This window comes from Erinaceus europaeus, chromosome 16, assembly GCF_950295315.1.
Source record: "Erinaceus europaeus chromosome 16, mEriEur2.1, whole genome shotgun sequence".
In the NCBI taxonomy this organism is placed as follows: Eukaryota; Metazoa; Chordata; class Mammalia; order Eulipotyphla; family Erinaceidae; genus Erinaceus; species Erinaceus europaeus.
The window spans coordinates 21,188,360-21,212,574 of record NC_080177.1 but is presented as its reverse complement, the minus strand read 5'-3'; the positions used below and the strand labels follow the sequence as shown (position 1 = coordinate 21,212,574).

At 47.1% G+C, this 24,215-nt stretch overlaps 2 protein-coding genes across 3 annotated transcripts in view; one reads left to right on the top strand and one right to left on the bottom strand.

The window, feature by feature from the left end:
* The window catches only part of SCAPER (S-phase cyclin A associated protein in the ER), a 326,131-nt gene extending 318,419 nt beyond the window's left edge, over nucleotides 1–7,712 (top strand). For both annotated transcript variants that reach the window (XM_060174708.1, XM_007525770.2), the window contains 3 exons: nucleotides 874–1,065; nucleotides 4,513–4,564; nucleotides 6,863–7,712. In XM_060174708.1, the coding sequence (XP_060030691.1) occupies nucleotides 874–1,065; nucleotides 4,513–4,564; nucleotides 6,863–6,966 (348 nt within the window). In that variant the 3' untranslated portion in view covers nucleotides 6,967–7,712. The remainder of the gene's footprint in view (nucleotides 1–873; nucleotides 1,066–4,512; nucleotides 4,565–6,862) is intronic.
* A 5,042-nt stretch (nucleotides 7,713–12,754) lies between these two features.
* ISL2 (ISL LIM homeobox 2) lies at nucleotides 12,755–18,105 on the bottom strand. The gene is made up of 6 exons (XM_007525771.3): nucleotides 17,939–18,105; nucleotides 16,906–17,095; nucleotides 16,456–16,718; nucleotides 14,593–14,876; nucleotides 13,877–14,044; nucleotides 12,755–13,465 (listed from the first exon to the last, which is right to left on the bottom strand). The coding sequence occupies exons 1-6, from the start codon at nucleotides 17,994–17,996 to the stop codon at nucleotides 13,349–13,351; spliced, it is 1,080 nt and encodes a 359-aa protein (XP_007525833.1). The 5' UTR covers nucleotides 17,997–18,105; the 3' UTR covers nucleotides 12,755–13,348.
* Between the last annotated feature and the right edge of the window lie 6,110 nt (nucleotides 18,106–24,215).

The following is a 24,215-nucleotide window of genomic DNA, read 5'->3' as shown; positions in this document are numbered from 1 at the left end:
TGAGCTTCCTCCTATACCAAGAAGTGGGCTTTGGGTCACCCAGCTCTTTCATATTAGAACTGTCTAATCAAGGTTACTTGAAACTGATCTGATTCTGATATTTCTTAGTTTATCCTGTAGACTTGAGGGAGTAAATTAGGAGGGCTTTGCCGCCAGGCCATTAGTGGCATCGCCCCATTTCTTAAAATGTACACAGTTGTAAACCTAGACTGCTGCAAGACAACAGTCTCATTTATCTAAACAGTCCTCCTTTTAGACTCAGTGGCACTGATGGCAACGCAGATAAGGAGTATGGAGCACAGGAAGGGTCTTTGGGAGCTGTGCTTAGGGAAATGGCTCCCCGTCCCAGTCAGTCTCCCTTTTCTTCCCAGACTTCACAGACGTCTCTGCATAGATCTGTGTACAGAATAGACCTGCCTACATTCAGTAAAGCCTGTAAGTCTACAGCTGGCAGGGTCTCGGGAAAGGCGTCTTGCCTGTGAGCGAGCCCTGTGTGGACTTTGGGGACATGGCCACTCTGCTGTGGGGCAGTGAGCATCCTACATGCATTTCCTTGGCGTGATGCTTCCATGGCAGCCATGCCCTTCTATGTGCATTGCCATCACTTTTAAATGGCTTGCAGAACTTTTGGAATATTTTCCTTACGTGAGGAAATGAGGCTTCTTTCTTTTTAAATTTCTTTGAAATATCACATAAGTTAAGCCCTGGGAAGCAGTTGGGACTCTGTATGCGTTTTGATTAGGTTTTTTCTTCTTGCTCCTTCACGGTATTCTTCGTTCGATGCCGAAGGCCATGGGGATAGGAAAGGGAGTGGGAGCAGGAGTTTCTTGTTTTATTTTTCTCAGCTGACCTGGGGATCCTTCTCTGTCTCAGGTCATTGTGCAGTCAGGCCGCCACCCCACGGTGCTGCAGAAGCTCTGCCAGTTGCCCTTTCAGTATTTCAGTGACCCACGGCTGATCAAAGTGCTGTTCCCTTCGCTTATCGCTGCCTGTTACAACAACCGTCAGAACAAGATTATTCTGGAGCAAGAAATGAGCTGTGTTTTGCTGGCCACGTTCATTCAGGTACCTCCTGTTCTATGTCTAGGTCTCCGGCTGCAAGTGTAAGCTAAGTGACTGAAAAGTAGTGAGCCTGATGTTTCCTCTTGCCATCCATCCTACCTTTTACATGTTTCACATAGTGCTGTGCTAGTGAATAGATCCCTAAAATAGCAAGATAGTGAAACGGGTTTGAGTGCTGTGTATTTTCTACTTGGAGAATTTCAAGGGGAAAATATAGATTTTTTTTTCCATTTAATGAAATGGTAAACCCATATTAAGGAAATGATTTTAAAAGATAACCAGACTTCTTTAAAACTGTCACTGTTACATTCATCTTGCTTTTAGTCTAACTATATGAAATGATAATTGCTAAAGAAAGATCAATTAAAACCATTTTATTTGTAGACATTTTAAGAAATATGATTCATAGATATGGCAATCATATGTGTATATTATAAATTGTTATATTACTTTCTTAAATCTTAAATATTTAAGGATAACTTTACTTTTTTTTCTGATCCAGTTAAATTCTGTAGGACTGGAACCAGAATTAGTACTGCAAAGCAATAATTCTACATCTCTACATAAATTAACTCAGTCCATTGACAATAGAAAAATCAAGTTAACTATTTATAAAATTTGCCAATATTATATCCAGTGATTTTTTTCCCTATCATTATAGATCATATTTGCTAAAAATCTCTCATTTTCTTTCAAATGCTCAATCATAAAACCAATGTGTTTTCTTCCATCGACAATGTTTTTGTTCACGGTAGTGAAACAGAAAGCAGAGCTCAGTATTAGAATGGGTCCTTGCTCTAGCTGATATACATATAAGCACTGTTGAAAGGTACAGTAGTGCCCCGCTGGGTGAGATAGCAAAAAAATTTCTCAGGCTTTTGTCATCTTATCCAGTAATTAGTGGTTTATATTTTTCAAACTGTTCTATTAGATGATCAGTTAATAAGTACAGCTAGATCAATTACATTTAGAAATATTTTATTTTCACCTTAGTACTTTTTGAGTTTGAGTTCTGGGTTTTGAAAATGTTTTCAAAGGTGTTCAGCTCTATAGGAAGCTATGAATTTTTTAAATGTATTATAGTTAAATTAAAATCTTAGTAAAGTCTTATATAACCATCAGAAAGTCACTTAGGATTCTGTATGCATTTTTAGAGCTTTGGGACTGAAATAACTAGAAAACACACTGTAGCAAATTTTAAGATTGTGACCTTCTAAAATTCAGATCTTTCACTTTTTTTTTTTTTTCATCAGAGCACTGCTCAGCTCTGGTTTTTGATGATGCTAGGGATTGAACCTGGGACTTCAGAGCCTCAGGCATGAAAGTCTCTTTGCATAACCATTATGCTATCTACCCCTGCCCTAGATCTTTCACTCTTCAACAGCAAATATGTCAAGCGCTTCAGTTATGCTGGGCACTGCTTTTGACACTGGGAGCACAGCAATGAGTAAAACTTAAAATTTCCTGCCTTCTTAGGTCAGTCATTAAAATAGAGGGAAGGCAAACAAACAAGAAAACTACCATATAAGAGATATAAATAGTACATGTAGATGATATTAAGTGATGTGGAGAAAAGACAGGTGGGGAGGACAGGTAGGGGTGGGAGACAGGATCTGCCAGAGAGATAGTGTGCTCTGTCTATGGTGTGAGCAAAAGTTGTGCCAGCTGGGCAACTAAGATGGTAAAAGTTGGGCAAACACAACTTTGCATCTGTACTGACTTCATCCCATACAGTTTCAGCTGCTTGGAAAACTATTAAAATGCCGATGCTAAAGTGAAGGTCATGTATATTACTTATTTTCATCGAGTACTGACCTCAGAGTACTTCTTAATCTACTTTTTTTCTGTTACATTTAACATTTTCAAATGTAATTTAATGTAACTATAGTAACATCTGACCATGCTGTCTTTCTTTCTTTTTTTTTTTTTTTTTTTTTGCCACCAGGATTATCACTGGGGCTCGGCGCCTGCACAAGTCTACCATTCCTAGCAGCCATTTTTTCTCTCTCTCTCTCTCTCTTTTTTTCCTTTCTGTTTTATTTGATAGGACAAAGAGAAATGTAGAGGGAGAGGGTTGTTTGAGAGGCAGAAAGAAAGAGAGACACCTGGTTGAGTGCAGGTGGGGAGTGGGGACTCAGACCCAGGTCCTTGAGTGCGGCGATGTGTGGACTCAGCCAAGGGTGCCGCTGCCCAGCTCCCCACCCCCATTTGACTTTTTTTCTTTTCTTTGCATTGCTACCAGGATCATAGCTGGGCCTCTGTGCCTATACCATGAATCTACAGCTTCCTGCAGCCATTTTTTCATTCTTTTTTTCTTGATAGAAACAGAAATTGAGAGAGATGAGGAAAATAGGGAGAAAGATACTTGCAGCACTGCTTCACCTTTCATGAAGCTTCCTCCCCCATAGGTGGGGACCCAGGGCAGGACCCCCAGGTGGGAACCCAGGTCCTTGCACATAGTAATGTGTGCCACCAACCAGCCCCCCCCCAACCTTTTAAATTCTAATTCAAATTTTGTAAGTGCCATAGAAACTACTTATGTCTATTTGGGATAACAAATAAACAGAATTAAATCAGTGGAATTAAGTCAAGAGGTTGTTTTCCTATAAATAATTGTGCTTGGGTGGGGCCAGGTGGTGACACACCTGGTTGAGCACACATGTTACAATGCACAAGGACCCAGGTCTGAGACCTTGGTCTGAGCTCCCAGTCCCCGCCTGCAGGGGGAAAGCTTTGCAAGTGCTGAAGCAGGGCTGCTGGTGTCTCTCTTTCTCTCTGTCTCCCCCTCCCCTCTCAATTTCTGGCTGTCTCTATCCAGTAAATAAAGATAATAAAATTTAAAAAAAATAATTGTGCTTAAGAGAACTGCATTGAGTTTTAATTTATAAAATAGTTCTCAAGGTTACCATATATTTAATTATTGCTAATATTAGAAAACCATATTAAAATAGGACCTGGTGGTGTATCACAGACTTCTGAAATTTTTCAAATTAAGTAATACATTTTTCACTTTTCTATCTAAAGTTACTAGACTATTTAAGATTCAGCTGCAGGATACGTTAATGTTTTTTAGACTGTAATAAAATATATCAGTATCTTAAAACAGTAAATTTGACCAAAGTCTTTATAATATGTTAGGTATATATATATATATAAAAAAAAAGGAAATAGAAAGAGAAAAGAAGGAACAAACTTTATAGTTTCCAAAATAGTCAACAAGTTCACCCCTGGGGGGGGGGAATGACACTTAGCAAGATTTAAGTTCTCACTCTTTAATTAAAATGAGAACTTGGACAATCTAACATTAATTTCTTCAGGTTTTATATTCAAACTGCAAAGTTTTTGTGCTAAAGTAGGAGTCTCAGAATTTTGAAGCATTTTTTTAAAGTCCCCTCAGCAGATTTCTCTATTCATGGCATTAGTATAAAGGCACTTTCTTGTCTCACACAGGATTTTGCACAGACTCCAGGTCAGACAGATAACCGGTCTTATCAGCCCAAAGGTACGTCTCTACTGAAACTAAATGTCATGTGTTTGTTCGCTGAACGAGTATATTTCCCACTCTATGTCTGGAACAGAGAAATCAATTTATTACATCAAATATTTGAGATTCAAATACCAAATATATTTTAATGAGTTAAAAAATCAGTTTTATCATTATGCAAAAGTACCTCAGAACTTAACAGAGAAATCTACTAAGAAAAGCGTCTTTATGCAATTTATACTCACCCAATGGAAGATACAACAGATTCTGAGTAATTGTTGAAGAGCAACTTTGTAATGTCAGAGACAACCTGACCGTTAATATTGGTCTACTTTACTCACAGAAATGCTGACACTCTTAGGTTTCTTATCTTATAAAAAGCTCAGAGTAAGATTATCGGTGATAGTTGCCTGTATCCCACCCCTGAAATTCAGGTACTTGGATTTTTTTTTTTTTGAGAAAACAATATTTTAAAGTTTTGACGTGAAGAAAGTCATTAGACTAAGAAGAATTCAAGAGTCAAAAGACTTACAAGCTTTTTCCCCTTACCCTATTACTGTTATATTTCCTATATTAGAGTTGAAAATGTAGAATTGTACAGCGCATTTTCACTTTTTTAAATCTTCAGCTACCCTGACTATGGTTGAGAAGTACAAGTTGCTCTTTGTCTGGCTTCCCTGACAGCATCTCTGATTAATGAGACACTAATCCAGATTTTCCCCCCAATTCTTCCATTAGTTTGATAGTCTTTAAAGTGGACAGTCAGAGGCCCACTCTCAGCAAGACCCTCTGGGGCATCCACCAAGGAGTCATTACTTGGAGAGGGGGTCACCTTCAATATTCTCCTCTCTCTCTCCCTCTTTCACACACACACACACACAGAGAGAGAGAGAGAGGGAGAGAGAGAGAGAGAGTTATATATAATGTGCAAGTGTTGAAAAATATACAGAAGAGAATATAACTAAAATAGTAACGATATTATGAAGAAAAAGAAAGACCAAAAAAAGTCCTGTTGTATTGACTCAGGTACTCAAACGCAAATAGAAAGCTTTACTCCTTTCTAGAAATTCAGGTCCACATCATAGTCAGTACTGTTTGTCTAAGCCAGAATATATGTGCAAGTTCAGTTCTGCCCGGACTCAAAAACAGCCTTTTTTCTTCTTTTGTTTAAGCTGTTAGAAGAAGGAATTGGCCTATTTGACATTGTGTCTTGAAAAAATAATTTTTACATGCTAAATATGTAAAATACCTAGAACAGAAATCTTCTGGTCTGTTTGTTTATAATTTACAGTGATTTGTCTACCATTCTACTAAGTACAGTAGCTATAGATGCTTTTTCCTCCTCTTTCTCCTGACTATAAAAATGATTCATCATTCGTTATATATACTGGCAGGCAGTGTGGGGAGGAAGGGGGGACGGGTACAGATACGTTTCTAGGTGGGTTGAGGCTGATAGGGTGCCTCCCATTCTTCTCTAAGGACTCTTCCATGTTCACGCTTCCCCCCAATTACAGTGGCCTTGGTACACAAAATAACAAAGGTGGGCATTGACCTCTGTTTTGCTCAGCCATTGCTGTATTGGTGACAGCTCATCATATTATGCTTCCTTGATCAAATAAAAAGGTGTCACTAAGTTGCCAGTTTGCACCTTATCCATCTCTCCCCCCTTTAACTCAGAGTTAGATGTTGGAAGACATTTGAGTTCATTTCCCAGGTGAGCCTCTGTGTTCTAGGTATAAAATATCTCCCAGTAGTATGGTGTTCTTATTGCCGTAGAAGAATCGTGTTTTCAGATACTAACTGCTTGCTGACTGCCCTGCCATGAGAGCTTTGCTTTGCGTTTATCAATGGCTAGTAAATCTCTTAATCATTCCCTCGGCTTTGTCAGTAGGCAACTGAATGTCAGACTTCAACATTGAAGCTATATTTAAAGTAAAATCATGTTTTAAATTAGACTATTTTAGAAAACAAAAGCCAAGTTTATATACAAATTCACCCCTTGAGACAAACATAAATAAAGAATATGTGACTATCATTTCATTTTGTTGACCATACTTACTTTTGCCTGTTTTCTTACTCTGGAACCCAAAATCTATGGTTGGAAATGTTTTACATAAAGTTTAATGCCCGAATATGTTAGCACAAAACAGATTGTGATTAAAATATGTCATGTATAGATCAATTACCTTGTTTACATAAATTATATCAATTTATTTGAAATATGTCTCTATTTTATACTTAAATATCAAAATAATGTTAATTCTTTAAGCCTCAAAAATATTAATTCTTTTTTAATTAACCTTTTTTCCCCCTCAGGAAAATGCCGTGGCTCCCAAGACTATCTTGAACTGGCTAACAGATTTCCTGAGCAGGCCTGGGAAGAAGCTCGACAGTTTTTCTTAAAAAAAGAGAAAAAATAAACATCTTTAGTTGTTTCTGTATTTAAGCACCCTTGTTAATATTTTGTATTATTCAAACAGACACTTAAATGTTCCTTAAGAAACTCATTTTCACATGTTTATACTCTCTCCCGATCTCTGCAGTGTAGATACGGTATATACTTTGCACTATTTATAATGTCTGTAGATACTTCCATGTTCTTTCTAATTCTGCAAGTTGGGTTTCATCTCTTCACATTTTGGAGTTTGGTAATATCCACTTTATGGTAATATATTCTTTACGTTTGTACTATGGTTGAACTTAGAAATAAAGTTAGCAGGTTTGTTTATGTTCTTGTAATAAACTAACTTATTCTGTTTGCAATGGGGACTTTTTCTTGTTAAAGCAATCAATACACACTTGAAAGAAAAAAATGTTAACTCCCATTCCAGAAGTATCTTAATTAAATACTCAGGTTACTCTGCTCTCCTTTTTTTTTTCTTTTGAAAAGTTTGGAGTAAAACTGTTTATAACACTTTTACATGCTAATTACATATGCTTGGCAGCCTGTTTGAAATAAATTTCAGAGTATTATATTCATTGGTCCACCTAAACTCTCCTGGCTGAACTGAAACTATTCTCCAGAATTAAAATTTGTAAAGAAGAAAATTGCTAGCCATAGAGAATCACCCTGAACAGCATTTTCTCAAATAACTGTGAAATGAAACCACACTGAAGTAAAAGTAAAACAAGATCCGCATTTTCTGAATAAAACTTTTACCTTCCACGTGCACCAGCCAACCAGAGGAGTTCGTGCTGGAGGTGCTGGCCTTGCCTGTCTTTTTCATGTTTCTTCACTTTAAGCCGATGACCACTCCTAAGCCGATCACTGAGTGACATCAGGAATAATTTTCTGTCAGATGACTATCACACATCACCCCAGCGGGGGGAAAAACTCTGGTTTGGGGGGTGGGGGATATCCGAACGTGTATCAGATTCAAGAAGGGGTTGGGGAGGGGTGCGAACAGGACTGGGAAAAAAAATTAAGTTTCATCGTTTTTTTTTGAAAACTTAGCTTACCCAATGTTCAGGACAGTTCTCTGAGGAGCCTCCCAGAGTTAGGTCTGTGCCCTCTTTGCAGAGGGGAGTGTGGAGAGGTTCCTATTTTTAAAAAAGGAATTTTAAAAAATGGCCCCCGTACTCGTGCGAGCTCTGATCCCGCAGCACGGCTGGGCCTGCCCGAGAAGCTCCACCCGGGCGGCCCGCGGAGCCCGCATGCCAGCAGGACTGGAGGCTGGAGCTGGAAGTCCAGTCGGTAGCCCCGGGGATGGAGGCAGGTGTCTCCGGCCCAGACCTCCCGCCTCCAAGGCGGATGCGAATCCCGCTCGACCCGAGGTTTTTTGTTGTTGTTGGGGGGGGGGGGGGGGGCGCAGCCTACCTGTCTCTGAAAGGACTCATCCGATATTGATAAGTTTTCCTGCAAGCATCTTCACTATAGGACATACTTTTTATCTGCTAGGAGATTTGCCAAAGAGACATAAATAATTGAGACAGCTGTGATTAACCTCCCAGGAGCCAGAGCAGAATTGGCAGGGAAACATTTAATTGAACGGTCTCATTCGCCCCCCTCGTCCAGGAGCTAGTCAGCCGGCTCCTCCGGGCGGCGCTGCCCGCGGGCCCTGGGGCGCCTCAGTGCCGCCGCCGTGGGGCCTGCAGGTCCCCAGTCCCTCCCCTGGGATCACGACTTTGTGACCTGCTGCTGGGCGGAGCGCACAGGTGAGCGCCAACACTCCTGGATCCGATGCGGGGCGGGGGCTAATGTCACCCACTGGCTTTCTCCTGGGGTGGGGTCGCATCCTGGGGCTGAGGGGTGGTGGGGCACAGGTGGCCCGCGCTGGATCCAGGCGATAACCTTTCTGACTCCAGCCTTCAGATCTGGGCACAGCAGGGGCCGAAGCAACGACTTTGCCCTGGTTTGAGCGCTCAGAACTTGAGCCTGACAGCATTTGAACTCCCAGCGCCTTGGACCTACCGATTCCTGGGACAGGAGATAGCTCGCTTCCTGGGTAGCTCCGCAGGGCTAAGTAAATTCCTCCCGAAGCCTCTCATCTTCCAGGCTAGGTTTGGGAGGGACGCTGTGACCCGAACCAAGAATCTAGCCCCAGTGAAGTCTTGATCAGAACTTCTGCCTCCCTTCCTAGTCCGTCCGTCCTTCCTGCCCTGGTAGCTGAGAATAACACCAGGTTCATTTCTTCTAGAGCTCCTTGCCACGCCTTCTAAATTGGGGGGAGGGGGTGTCTCAATAATGATGGGGTTGGGAGCTAACTTTTCAGGCCCAGGCCAACATGGTGGTCTCCTGCCTTAAGTGAGTAAATCACCCCCTAGGTATCTGGAGTCTCAAGGGGGTCACTCACTGTCAGCCTTCCAGAACTCCTATCCATCTACTCCTTGGCCCACCTCACTTTGAGCAGGAGGCGTATTTGGAAGGATTTGTGTGCTCCCCCCCTCCGCAACCCCCACCCCAGTAACCACACATGTGGACCCCAAAGGCGGCTATTCCTGTGCAGTTCCTCTCCCCCATTACTATTCTCAGCCAGCTCCATTTATCTGCATTTTTTCCATGCAGCCTCCATCAACAAGGTGCTAGTCTGTAATTGGTCACACAATCCTCATTGCACTGGGTCTCCGTATCTTGAAGAAAGTTTACCTTTACATCAATCAGACCCATATTTAAAAGCCTCTAATCTTCCCTACATCAGCTTAATAAACTCTGAATTTCCTGCTTTTATCACAATCCCTTTGGGAACTTCTCTGCAAATAGTTTATTATTCATTCATTGTCTTCTCTCCCCAAGTATGCTGTTATTCAGCTAATTCCTTTACTCTTTTTGGTAAACTCTTGTATGGGAAAACACAGCTAACTAAATGTGTGGCGACTGAAGTCTTCCCCTAGGCATCAGTGGCAGAATTTCATGTTTTTTTAAGAGAATAATCTGAGACAATGTCTTATTTGAACCCAGTATTCTCAGCTGGGGGAGGGACTGAGCTTTAAACGATTCCATATTCGAAACAAAAGGCTGATTTCTGTTTCATGAGCCATTAATTATTAAAGTTCAATGGGAATATTGCCACAAAGAGTCTAAATTTCCCAAAATTATACAGACTTTCAATGTGTATTAATTTTTGTAGTATAATAGCCACAAACTTTTCCATCTCTAGGAATCACTCTGCTGCCTCAATTACAGAGAGCCATCCAAATTATTAGAAAAATCATTTGAGAAAATCTTACTGTAGAGTGAAGCTAGTAAAATAACTCCTGCTTCCCACCTATGACCATTTATTGAATGGACTTTTTACTACATAGTTGGTAATCTCAATGTAAAATGTCAGTAAGCATAAAATACAACAGTTCTAATTGTTACAGATGATCTAATTTACACGAAAATCCCTAGTGTATTACAGAAGATGTTTAAAGATGACCTGGAAACCAGTAAAACTCATATTTATTAGTGCTGCTAACCAACCACAGAACTGACACCTCACCAGGGACCAATCTAATAAAGCTCCAAAATCAGCCTCCCTTCCCTGTAAACTCAGGGAAATGATGCAGAATTTTAGATGGTTAACAAACTACAGAAGAGGTGGTGGTGTTTTATACAGGTAGATGCAGGCATTTTTGTTACACAAATCTGTGTTGTTTCCCAATATGCAAAAGCGTGCACAAGTGCGAGCACATACACACGAGCATGCACACATACGCACACCATATATATAGATATATGATCTCAAAAAAAGAATTGATTATATCTCTGAATGAGAGTAGTGATGGAGTGTAATTACATAGATGTTCCCAGTCAGCATCAAAATACCAGTCTGTCAAAAGCAAAACTTCAAGCTGATTAACGACAACCATTAACAAAATTCTTTATTCTTAAACCTGTCATTTCCTTGGGGGGGGATCACAACATCCAATATTCTAGATAAACTCTTAAAAGTTCAGTTTTCTATCCGATGACCAGTTGGAAGGTACAAGGAAGTGTTTGGAAGGCGAGTGGGAGGGGTTCGAAGTTAAGGGAACGAAGCCTCAGAAAACCTAAACCCTCTCTGGGCAGTTGAGGTAAAGCTGGTCCTCATTAACCCTACATATCTCCCCTTTATCTTAAGATTTGCAGCACCTAAGTTCCAAAGAAGGAATATGGTATGTTCGTTCACGTTAGTATTTATGCTAGCGTTGCCTAGAGTCTCAGAAAGTAAAGAGTAAAGGAGGTTCAATTTTCACACCATTTTCTTCAATAATTGCACATCTTTCCGCCTTCCACAGTGGTGGGGGCGGGGACTGAGGCGGGGGCGGAAAGGGGAACGAGGGACTCCCGCCACCGACTGCTGCGTCCTCTTGCCCTTTGAGCTGCTTTTGAACAGAAACACGGACTTCTCTCTCCAGCGTCACACTTTTCTTTGCCAGGCTCTGTCTGAGCTGGGATAGCAGCCCCCTCCTACTCAGGACATTGTCCTCTTTCCAAACAAATCCTGGACAGAGGAGGAGGTACTTGAGGGCTATTTGACTCGAGGAACGAGAACCGGAAACAAAAGAAGTGCTTCTAAAGGAGTGAACTGACGCGCTGGTAGGTAGCCTGGAAGTTTCCTGACTACACCCCCCACCCTACCCCAGTGCAAGCTGGCCTGGGAAAAGAAGTGTCCCAGGCTGCCAAAGGGTTAACTCCCTGCGAACGGTAAAACCTGAGCCTCTCGGTTTTTGTGCTTGCCCGGGGGGACCTGCAGGAGATTCAGTATCTCTCTCTCGGCTATTTCCTGAGATCACTAAAGCCAGTTTTCAAGAAAACAAGTCGCAGGGGTTTGAAATGTCACACCAACTGACCTGGGCACGGCATATCCAGGGGCCATTCCCAGCCCCCTCCCACCCAGGCCAGCTGCCCCAGCCAACCCGCCCCCTGTATTTCGGTCCTGGAAAGAAAATAAACCAAGGACACGCCAGACTGGTTCTGGGTGGACTTATTTTCCCGGGCAGCCGCGATCCTAGCGGGGGCTTGTTGTGGCTCCTTCAGTGTATCGCTTGCAGGTGATGCCAAGTGCAGATAAGGTGCCGCCGCCCGGTCTTCTCCGCTGTCTAGACGGGAGAATTAATAAATGCAGCGAGATTGATCGCGTCGTGCATCCACTCCGGGCACCGCGTCGGGGACCAGCCCGCACAGCCGCGCTATCTGGCCAGGGTTGGGCCTCCTTGCTCGCCCGGGGGTCCCCGGGCTGGGCTCGCTGTGCGGAGCGAGGCCAGAGCCGCAGGCGAGAGGCGCCGAAGGGGAGGGCTGCTGGTCTCTGGAACCGGAAAAGCCGAGCCGAAAAGCCGCGCCCGGGAGGGCCCGGGGAGGGCCCGGGTGCGGCGGGAGCTGGGGTGCAGGCTCAGACCTGGGGAGGGGGGCGCCAGGCTGCGTGGGCTCCTAGGGCTGAGACAGAGCGTAGAGGGAACGAGACGCCGTCGCGAGCCTGACCGCAGGCTACAGTGGCTACAGTGGCAGCAGCCACTGGAGCATCGACGGTTTCCCGCCCAAACCGGCCTCCGCCACGCTGCGCCCGGGAGGGGGCGCTGGGGCCGCGGGGAGCGCGCGCACCCAGTCCCGGGAGAGCCTCGGGCTCGCGCGCACGGCCAGGCCTCGAGGCGCGCCGACCCCGCCCCACCACGCGCGGCGCCCAATCCCCGCCGGGCCCGCCCTGCCGCGGAGCGCGCGCAGGTGTACGCGCGTCGGGAGCGCGCAGCCTCCACCAATTCTCCACCCTCACCAACCCCCCCACACACACACACCACCCCAACCTGGGTTCTCCTGGCTCTACGGCTGCGCCGGCGGCACACAGGAGCTGCACCGCGTCAGGTTATTATTATTATGTTTTTTTTATTAAGATCAAAATATCCGTCCCACTATGAACTGGCACAATAAATAACAATAACTTACGTTTGTTCGGCAAAGGCTCACACACTCTGTCCTCCGTCGACTGATAATTTAAAATGTTTTCAAAGAAAAGTCTACTTTTTTTTTCTCCTTCTCCGGCAATCATGCGCTTTAGGGAATGGAGTGTCCTCCGGGCGGTCCCCCACCTGCTCCAGGCTAAAGCCCGAGTGAAGCCGCCTGGGGGGTGCAGGGCGGGGGGCGGGAGAGGAGCGGGCTGGTGAGTCCCGAGTTCTGGTTTCGAAACAGGACCAAGTCCTCGGAGCAGGGCTCTGCGGTCCGGGGAGTGCGGGTGGCCTAGCGGCCCCGGGGACAATCCCCACTGCGTCTCCCGGCCCTCTCTTTTTAAATAGCAAAACCAATCATTACAGAGGCGAGAGTTTTTCGGAGCTGGAATGGCCTGAGCATAGGTGCGTCTTCATGCAGGGGGCATGCGAGGTCCGCGGGCTGACGGGGCGGGGGGCCCCTCACGTTTCCACGGGACTCGGCACCATGCTGTTGGGGGTGTCCGGGAGCTGTGATGACAGTGAGGTCACGTCGCTGCCAGAGGAGTTGCCCAGGGAGCCGGACTCGGAGAAGGAGACCTAGGGCAGCGAAGACCGGGTAAAGAAGCGCGTGAGGACGCGCAGGAAGGTGCTGGAGCTGTGCGTCGGGCTCGGGGACCGCAGGCCCCGGGTGGAGACGTCCTCTGGGGTCGATCCATCCGGTGAGCAAGCCCTTTGGAGAAGTGGGCCACGTCCCCATGTGCACGCGGGGGTATTAGGGCGGGGGGGGGGGGAGGCGCGGGGTGGTTAATCCCTCGACCTCTCTGGAGAGTGCTTTAATCCTGGGAGATCTGGTTTGGAGCGAATTATGGCCTGGAGTGTAGCTGCAGCAACCCCTCCCCCCCCCCCAACCGCCCCACCGCCTAGAGCTGCCCACCCCCAACTTTGGCTCAGTGGCTAAATCCCCTGGCCACCCCGGGGTACTGAAGTCCAGGCAGACAAGAGTCTCACCAGCTGCTGGAAGGCGGGTTGGTCCAGGTCGCTCTGGAGGGCGAACTCGCTGAGCGCTTTCCAAGGCGGCTGGTAGGTCTGCACCTCCACTGCGCTGCCCTGCACGGCGCTCTCGTGGCGAATGGGGCTGCCCGCCACCAGGGGCGTACCGGTCAGTCCCTGCAGACTCTGCAGGACAGGAACAGTGGGGGTAGGGAATGTTTAAGCATCAAGTCTGGTGTTTCCTTACACTTTAAGAGACTATGATCCCAGACACTAGCTTCAGATCTGAGGCCTGGAAGTGCTGGAAGGAGTCAAGCTCTGCATCCCACGTGGGAGTGCAGTGTCTGCGTCCCAGGAAGGACACCTCGGTGCAGATCCCACACCCTAAGGTGACCTCAGTGCTGGCAGCCCAGACTGCGAAGGAGAGGAAGCTATGTCTTCATCTTTCAACAGCCAGGCAGACGGACTGGGAGAAGGGCAAGGCTCATCCCAACTTTCTGGCATTTCTCAGCCTTGCTGCCTTGGGCTCTGTTGGGGGTGGGGGGGGGTAAAATTCAGGGCTGCGGCTGAGTCAAGGGAAGGGAAAATGGTATCTTACATACCAGAATCAGGGCGTATTAAAACTCAAAGTAAGTCTTGAACTGAAGGCACAAACTACTTAAAGCCCTGTCCCTTTCCCCAACGACAGAATCCCCTGTCTCCTGAGATCCGGCCCCACCCGGCCAGCCACTTACTGTCTTGTCATTGTGCTGCTGCTGCTGCAGCTGTTTCATGAGGATAGATTTCTTCTTGTCCTTGCAACGCTTGTTCTGGAACCAGACTCGGATGACCCTTGGGCTGAGGCCGGTCATCTCCACTAGCTGCTCCTTCATAAGTGCGTCTGGCCGCGGGTTGGCGGCGTAGCAAGTCCGCAGTGTGTGCAGCTGCTTCTCGTTCAGCACCGTCCGCACTCTGGTCGTCTTCTCCGTCTGCTTGTGCACATGGGGACGCAGCGGGGGCTGCCGGCCTGACCCAGGGTCTGCAGACACAGACAGAGTCGAGGGGTGAGACCTGGGTCCGCTCCCACCCGCCTGGAGGTCCGGCCTGTAGAGGCTGAGTCCTCCCAGACCTGATTTCGTTTCTCTTTTATTTCATTGCTTTTGTTTGATATTAAAAACTGCTCTTTTCTGTGCACCCCACAGGGAAGGAGGGTTAGAGGTGGGCATTTTCGTCCCTCCTAGCATCCTCCAACACCCTGCATCGATCTCTCAGGAGAACTGGCTGGGTGTCAGAGAGCTGGACACTAAGCAGTTCCGGGTGTGTCTCTGGTGGTCACCCCACCCAGGGAGAGTCAGCATGAGTTGGGGAATGAATGCAGCCCTCTGGAGGGGGTCTGAGTATCAGAGAGAGAAGGGGGGGTTGTCACAGGGAAGGGGACTGGTGAGGCCTTGACCACCACACAGAGTTGGGAGTCACTTTCAGAAACCACTGATTTCGTTTAGCTGTACTGTCTCAAGACTCAGTCGGGGACCAGCGTGGGCCTCCAGGGCCCAGAACTGGTCCTTCCTGCCTTCCAGTAGGCCTTGTCCTGCCTTCCCTCAGGCTCCAACCTCCCTAGCTGCCCACTCTCCCAGTCAGCAAGCAGCCTGCTGGCAACCTCCTAGAATTATCTCAGGCTCTCTCAACTCCAGGAGAACAGGACACAGTTCCTCCTGCCTATACCTTCTCGAGACAAAAGGTAGCCCCTCCAGGGTGCCAGACAGGGGTGCCCTCCACACCACTTTCATCCTGCTTCAACACTCCCATCCATCCTGACCACATCTACACACCATGCAGACTCACAGCACTGTTCCCATTTGCACATCCCTCCAAGCATTTCTAGGTCTGGATAAATATTTACAAATAGCCCATCCAGCCCCATTTCCTCTCTCTTGAGTGGAGGAAAGGGAGACCAGAGAGGAGAGGAGCACCACTAAGGCACACAGCACCCTGGCCTGGTGCTTCAGGCCTGGGATTGCCTGCTAAAAACTGCCCAGCCCTGCCCTCTTCCCAGACTCAGACCCCATCTTCCTGTATTTCTGGTTAAGACAGAACATCCTGGGGGTGTCTTCAGTGGGCCTTACCCACAACGAAGCATAAATCTAATTCACTTCTGAAATTAGGTCTCAAAGCACAGTCACAGACAGCGGCAGCTCTTTGTTGGCTGGTGGACCTTCTTAATGGTAGGCTCCTGACTGGCTGAGCCCAGGCCCACCTCTGACACAGTAGCAGCCATCTGAACTCACTCTAGCCCTGGCAAGCCACTCAGTCCTTCATGGCTATTCCAGGTTCCTTAAGTCCCCAGCACAGCACCCCTCCAGATGCACTGTGGTCAGTCGCCCATCTGCTGCTGGCCTCTGTACCCTATGCTCCCACAAAAGCAGGGTTCACAGTGACCCAGCTGCAATGCCTCCTCAGCACACATGAGCTCGGCCTTGTTGCTTGCACATAATTACACACAATTCTGGCACAACTGAACTACATGCAAGTGACCACCGACAACCCCGCTGGCTCGCACACACACCCCCTCCCCGCCTGCACTCGCTCTCCCCACCACCACCACCCCGGGTGCAGCTTACCTGGCAGATGCAGGCCACGGGCTCCCGGCAGCGGGCCGGGGCTGCGCGGGCTGCCGGCCGCGGCGCGCTCGAGCAGGAGGCCGTGGTCGGCGCGGCAGAGCAGCTCGTGCTCCCGCAGCGAGAACTCGTCGCCGGGCAGCAGCTGGCGGCTGCACACGGAGCAGCGGAAGCACTCGATGTGGTACACGCTGTCCCGCGCCCGCATCACCAGGTCGCTGCTGCTGAAGCCCACCTGGCACTTGGCGCACTTGATGCCGAATAGCCTGCGGGCCCCGGGCGCGGGCAGGGTCAGCGCAGGGCCCAGGGCTGCGGGCCTCCCCGCAAGCGCGCCCCTGGGCCCTTGAGGCCCGCAGCAAGGCAGCGGGCCCCGACCCGCCCCTGCAGGGTGGGGCCCGCCTTCTCCCCTAACCCTGGCCCCGGCCGGGCCCCGGCGGCTCCCGCGGGCCTCACCTCACATAGTCCCGCTTGCAATAAGTCTTCCCGTCTCTCACGAAACACGTGCAGGTTTCATCCAAGTACTGGCTGCACTCGGCGCACTTGAGGCAGGCCGCATGCCACTCGAGGTCGGGCGACACCCGCAGGATGAACTGGTCGTGGATCTGACTCCCGCAGCCCACGCACATGGCCGTTCCGGGCTTCTCTGCGAGGAGAAGGGCGCGGAGCCCGTGGTCAAGCCTGGCTGTCGGGATCCCCACACACACACCTCTGGGGGCGACAGCGGACCCCAGAAGCCCCAACCCAACCCATTGGCTCCCTCACTCTCTCCTCGAATACAGTAATGCGCTTTCCAAAGCGCTTTCTGTTTTTCTGAAGGCATTTCCCCCCCCCCTTCTTATTTCGCTATTGCGTTCACTTGGCCACCAAGGTCGTTTTATCGATATATTTTGTTACTAAAAAGCTGACATGTAGGTGAGAAGAAAGAGTGAACAGACAGTTATGCAGTGCAGACGCCACTGCATCAGCACAGAGCCTCGATGTGCCGGCATTTCCTCCTAGACACTCCTCCCTCTTATCCCAACACACATCGGTTCTCCCGGAGTCCCTGCTCAACCTCTCTGCCATTTTTAAAAATTTATGTATTTATTTATTTTTAGTGGAGCTATCCCAGCTCAAGCTAGAGAATTCACCTTATTAGAAAGACAACACTCAAGCGCGCGCACACACACACACACACACACACACACACACACACAATCTATATCCCTAAATCAAACCTAACTGCCTGAGCGCAAAGCAGAAGCAGATTTTGCAGATCGAGGTCAGCACAGCCGCCTTGAGAAATAGTTTCATTATAAATGAACACAACAGGATTGCCACAGAAGAGCAGTCCTACAGGAGAAAGATTTTTTCCTTTTCATCTCTTAGCGTGCTGTCAAATGGAAGCCACTTGTAGAATCCGCTAAACATTCTTCTACATCAAAAATAATTGCATAGGAAGCACACACGCATGCACACCCACACACACACAAGGAGAAAGACTTACTCTTGGAATGATCCCCCATAGCACCCAGAAAAGGATAGTGAAAAATAATATCCACCATGCAGAAAAGAGATGTGCGCAAAGTGTGCGGCCAGGGGCAGAAGGAGGAGGGTCGTGCACCCGCCTCGGCTCTTTGCTAACTAACTCCGCCTGCCCCGCGGAGTTGATGGAGCGATTCCGCACCGGCCCGCACGCAGCATGACGTCAGCACGCACTCGCCCGGAGCGAAGTTAGGGGCGGGACCTGTGGCGTCACGAAGCTTCCCCCGAACTGCGGGGGAGTTGGAGGGGGAGAAGCGCCCAGGGCATGGGGGCTGATGGGCGGGTTGGGGTTGATGGGTGGAAGGCGGGGGCGGCCGCTGATTGGCTGAAAGGACATGGAAAAGCCCTGATTGGTTCAGAGTAAACAATGGAGCGCAGCCCCCGCCCCCGAAATCTACGAGGATGCTCACTGGGACCCCGGACCTGGCAATCCCAGATGGTCCCTGCGTCGCCCCGCTGGCCATTCCGCGGCCGCCGTACGAGCTTCTGCTCTTGCGCTTGAAGGGGCTGGTCTCCCCTGCAGGCTGATGGGTGCCTGAAGAGTGCAAGGCGCTTCTTATTGAAGATAATAATAATAATAACTCCCTTCTGTTAAAAAACAATTTTTTAAAAATTCATTCTCTGAGGACGAACGAACTGGAGTTAAAAGGGGGACGTTTGCACTTGACCATCACGATCCAGTCGGTCACTTTTCTCCTTCCGTGGGCCTTTATTAGTCGGCACCCAAGCTGAGCCGTTAGGCAATGACCAACCAGGTTCTGGATAAACTCTCTTTACCCGTCCAGCACTCACCCGCCTGTGAAAACTTCTCTAAGTTGGAGCCTGAGGTGGATCGCTCCAGAAAGGAGAATCCAGAGAAGCCCTCGGGATCCTGATTGGAGTCTCTGGGGTTCAGGGTGGGGGATTTGATCTGGACTCCCCCATCTTTTGTTCCTTCCCTCTTCCCCATGAATTGCAAGGCTCCTTCTACAGGGTCCAAAGTGGGTCCTGCTTCCAGAAGAAATGATTAGTTTAAAACAAACTCTTTCTTTCGTTTCACCCAGCAATCGCAACCCAAACCTTCGAAAAACACCTGCGGGGCGCGGGATCGCTTACTTTCTGCAGAATTTGCTTCCCCTTTAGAAAACCTGCGACTTCGGAGCAGAATTTCTTTCAAAGAAATCGCTGTGGGTTTTTGTTTGAAAGGGTTCAAAGACTGGCCCATGAATTATAAATAACATTTTTTCCCTTTTCCCAGCCATCGTGGCTGTTATTTTTCCACTAAAAGGCATATCTAGAAGTGCCTGGGGATGAAATGTCTCCATCAGATCCCAGACGCGGGGCCCAGGTCTCCGTGGACCCGAGGGCGCGGCCAGGCAGAGCAGCCCTTCTGCTAAAACCCTAAGCTGATCGGCTATTCAAGCCTTGCTGGCCGGGAAATGGGTGCAGCCACGCCACTGGGAGAGGCTTTGCAGAAGGCCCAGGGAGGGTCACCCAGTAGGCTCAACCACGCCCTGATGATGGTTCTGTGCTTACCTGCTCTGTGCCCAGCGCTGCCCGCGGGTAGTCTGGGCGGTCTCAGACTTCTGACCACCTCGACCATCCTGGGGACACCTAGTCGTCTTACGTGTCCAAGAACCACTTATGAACTCTCTCCTGCTTCAGGGGCCAGGCATCTGTCCCTGGCCTGTGATCTCATTTCTTTCTTTCTTTTTCTTTTCTTTTCTTCCTCCCTTTCTTTTTTTGTGATCTCATCACATTTTGCTTCTCTGTCCCGTCTGTTTTTCCTCCAGTGAAATGCGGGGTAAAGATCGTAGATACTTCTCCTGTTGTAAGAATAAACTCTGAAAGGGTTTTGGAACAACTGGCACCATAGTAAGTGCACCACTGTGTGAACTAGTGTCGTTGTCACAGCTGGACCTGTGGGGACATATTCTGTGGACACTGTGCCTTTCCTGTGAGCAGCTGACTACGTGTGTGTGTGTGTGTGTGTGTGTGTGTGTGTGTGTGTGTGTGTGTGTGTGTTTGTGTGTTTCCCCTGTGATGGTCCTTTTGTGCACTTGCTGTTAGCTTGATCTCAGTGTGTTTGTGGGGTTGGGGGCTGAAAGTGAGTGTGGCATTTGTACAGGTGATGTCTGGGTTACAGTCTGAGAACAGGGTACATGTCTGTTCCCCTGCACCTTGTGGGGACCCTTTCCATCCTCTCCCTCAGGCTTCCCTGGGTCTGATCTGACTTTCAGCCCCAGCCAGTGAATCAACTCAGGGGTACCAGCCGCCAGGAGGGGGCAGCTTTGGGCAGGAATCCTAAGCCAGTTTTTTTACCCTTTCAATCAAGAAGAGAAATTCCTCCTTGCTGCTCCTTTGAGACCCTGTAAAGAAGGAGAACAGTAGTGACTGCTTGTTTTGGAATTTCGGGAAGACAGATCAAGGTTCTAATCCTTCCATCTCTCTCTCTCTCTCTCTCTCTCTCTCTCTCTCTCTCTCTCTCACACACACACACACACACACATCAGTGGGAGAAAAAAAAAAAAGACCCTGCTACTAATCTGTTAGATTTTTTATAGCAATGTTATAACATGTATAGTATTATACTCATTCAATTCAGGAGGAAACCAAGGCCTAGAAAAGTGACTCATTCTCTTCTGTCTCTGGTAAAGCAAAGTTGGCATTCAAAGTCTCATCTGTTAGCTCCACCACCACTACTTTCTTTCATTGTGCTGTGGAACCCACACGTGGGTGTGGTTCCTCTGCTTGAATTTTCCCTTCCTCTCAAGGGACCCATCTTAAGATCCCTCCCTATGGGTCTCCTGGGTCACAGTCACGCCTGGGAGATCAGTAATGGCATGGGAGAAAGGCAAAGCCTTCGAAACCTGCATAGCCATAGGGCACCACTGCTCTGGCACAGCCCTGGTGCTCTGTCTCCTGATGGCTGCCAGTGCCCTTTCAGTAGCAGGTGTGCAGGGACCATGCTGCTCTCCACACCCTAGTCACATGAAACTCTAGGGATTGAAACACTCTGCTATTATTGGGAATAGCAGCTTGAGCTCATAGCTCTGTGTTATCCTCTAAAATCAGTCCCAGCTATGATCTTTCTTCTGGAAAACCTTCAGGCATCTTCTTGGGTTCCTTCTCAACTATGCCTATTTCATCTCTACTGCCTAAAAATTCTTCTCACAATTTTCCTAATATAGATTTAAAATTTCCTAAGATAGATTTACTGTGTAAAAAGTCCCAAGAAAATTAGGCAAGGTAGTCATTTAGACTATGGTGATAGTAACTCCTGCTCTGAGAATAAAACCAGAGAGAAAGCAGAAAAAGCTGGTGTCTGGGGACCAGAGGCTGGGAGGGGTTCCCCCAAGCAGATCAGATCACTGAAAATCAGCTGGTCTTTACTATTTTACAGTTTTGTTTAATCAATCCTTCTATTCTTCTATTTATTTATGTATTTATTTTCTTCCTTCCGTCTAGAACTCTAGAAAGAGAAAAATCATGAGTCTTGGGAGAGACTCTTCCCAGCCCTTGTTTGACAAAAAAATAAGAAGAAGAAAACCACAGCCCCAGCACCAGGTGGTAGCCCACCTGGTAGGGCACATACATTACTATGCTTCATGAGCAGTGAAATAGTGTCACAGGGATTTTCTCCTTATCGCTCTTCTGTGTCCCCCTTCCCTCTCAATTTCTCTCTATCTCTATCCAAAACAGAAGGAAGGAAGAGAGAAAAGAAGGAGGAAAGGAAGGAGGTGGAGGAAGGAAGAAGAGAAGATAGAAGAAAGGAAAATAAAAATGACCACCAGGAGTTATGAATTCATTATACGAACACCAAGCCCCAGTGATAATTCTGCTGGCAATAAAAATAATTAATAAATAAATAAATAAATAAATACTAAAACCTGCAGCCTAAAGAGATAGTCTTCTTCTCACTGCCTGTCCATGCAAGTTCAGATTCCACTAGGATGCCCGGAGTGCTCCAAGAGGTACACATCTGCAGGAACATACACTTGCTCATGCATAGGCATATATAGATGGTTTGTTTTTATTTTTTAAATTTATTTTCCTTTTTGTGGCCCTTGTTTTTTTATTGTTGTTGCAATTATTGTTGTTGTTATTGATGTGGTCATTGTTAAGATAGGACAGGCAGAAATGGAGAGAGGAAGAGAAGACAGAGAGGGGGAGAGAAAGACACCTGCAGACCTGCTTCACTGCTTGTGAAGTGACTCCCCTGCAGGTGGGGAGCTGGGAGCTTGAATCAGGATCCTTACACCTGTCCTTGCACTTTGTGCCACATGCGCTTAACCTGTTGCGCTACTGCCGGACTCCCTTTTTTAAACCGGTGCACTGGTCAGGTCTGGGGATTGAACCTCAGAGCTCAGAGCCTCAGACATGAAAGTTGCTTGCATACCCATTATGCTATTTCTCTGGCCCACTTATCAACTTTCTTTCCCCATTAAATATCTTCCCATTCTTACCCACTTGAGACTTTCATCCTATTTGTCATAAAAAAATCACATGTATGGGGAAGAAGCTTCATGAGTAGTGAAGCAGGGCTGCAGGCGTCTCTCATCCTCTCTCTTTATCTCTTCCTTCCCTCTCAATTTCTGTTTCTATCCAAGATTAATTGATTAATTAATTAAGAACTCCTAGATTTATTGCATTTCAAGTCTCTCCTGCAGTATTGTTGGCAGGGCCAGGGTAGGTGACTTTGAAGGTCTTATATAGCCCACAGGCCAGATGTTCCCCACCCCTGCTCTAGACCAAGATAGATAGATAGATAGATAGATAGATAGATAGATAGATAGATAGATAGATAGATAGATGTGGAAAGAAGAAACACTGCAGCAATGTTCCACCACTCATGGAACTTCTCCTCTGTAGGTGCTCCCATGTGGTGACTCAGGACTTGAACCCAGGTCTCTACTCATGGCTATGTGTATGCTGCTGTACCAGGTGATCTGCTTGGTAGTGTACACAGACACACACAGACACACACACACACACACACACACACACACACACATTTTATCAGAGAACTGCTCAGCTCTGTCTTATGGTGGTGTGGGAAATCGAACCTGGGACTTTAAAGCCTCAGGCATGAGAGTCTTTTGCATAACCATTATGCTATCTTCCCCACCCCCCCCACATATATTTTTAAGTATGGGAAATTCCAAATGACGGAGCATTTAATTAAGTGTGGGTTCTTGTGAAAGCACAGGATTTTGAGAACTGCACATACCCCCTGCCAAAAGAGTCAGCCCCAGGCAAGTCCTGTCACTATCTTTCAATAGCTCAGAGATGAATAAATTAATGACCACCACAAGTTATTCTAATTAGTGAGAGGTGAGACTGAAATTCAAACCCAGACCTTCATTAGCCCTTGAGAATAGTTATGAACTTGCACAACTTGAGTTGATTCTGATGGGAATGGTCTTGTCTGTTCATTTTTTTATTACTTTGTTTATAGTGGACAGAGCTAGGGAGGGAGAGGGGAGATTGGATATAGCACTGTGGGCTGCCTCACAACTCAGTCTGAGGAGCCCTGAAACCTCTGTTGTGTTGAGAATCTTCAGAATGAAGAATGACACAACATAGCTGTGTTATGGGAAAACCAACACATACATAAGTGAAGCAAGGCAGGGACATAGCGGCCAGTAAAGGAAGAAGAGGGTGTGTGTGTGTGTGTGTGTGTGTGTGTGTGTGTGTGTGTCCTTACAGCTAGTCCTTTTAAAAAATTTTAATTTTATATTAGTGATTTAATATTGACTTACAAGATTATAAGATAATAGGCATATAATTCCACATTGTTCCCACCACAATTTCTGTGTCCCTATCTTCTCCATTGGAAACTACTGTAGTTCTCCCAAAGTTACAGATATGGGTTGACTTTATATCTATTACTATCTATATCCAAATATATTTTTTGTCTACAGACCTGTCTTCACTTCCTTTCTAAGTCATACCTAAACCTATTATTTTCAAGTGTCCTTCCTTTTTTCCTCTTCTTTCACAGACAAGAGAAACAGTACCCGACTTCCTCTGGTGTTTTCCAGATTCACCTCCCTTTCAGTGATGGTATAAAAACAAGATTCTTGGTGACAGATGCTTTGGGTCCTGATAGAATTGGGGTTCAGAGACCTCTGATCATCTTCCCCTATCATTTTACCCCTCTGGGAATTTGTACCAAAATTCTGTTTGGGGTGAAGAGGCTGGAAGTTCTGGCTTCTGTAATTGCTTCTCCTTATGTCTAGTTCTTCTCCCCTTCCCAG

Coding starts and splice junctions, on each gene's coding strand:
- ISL2 (XM_007525771.3), bottom strand. CDS start 17,996: ATGGTGGATATTATTTTTCACTATCCTTTTCTGGGTGCTATGGGGGAT. Junction 17,096..17,938: donor TATGGGGGATCATTCCAAGA/GTAAGTCTTTCT, acceptor TTCTCCTCGCAG/AGAAGCCCGGAACGGCCATG. Junction 13,466..13,876: donor AACCCGCCTTCCAGCAGCTG/GTGAGACTCTTG, acceptor TCGCTGCCCTAG/GTCTCCTTCTCCGAGTCCGG.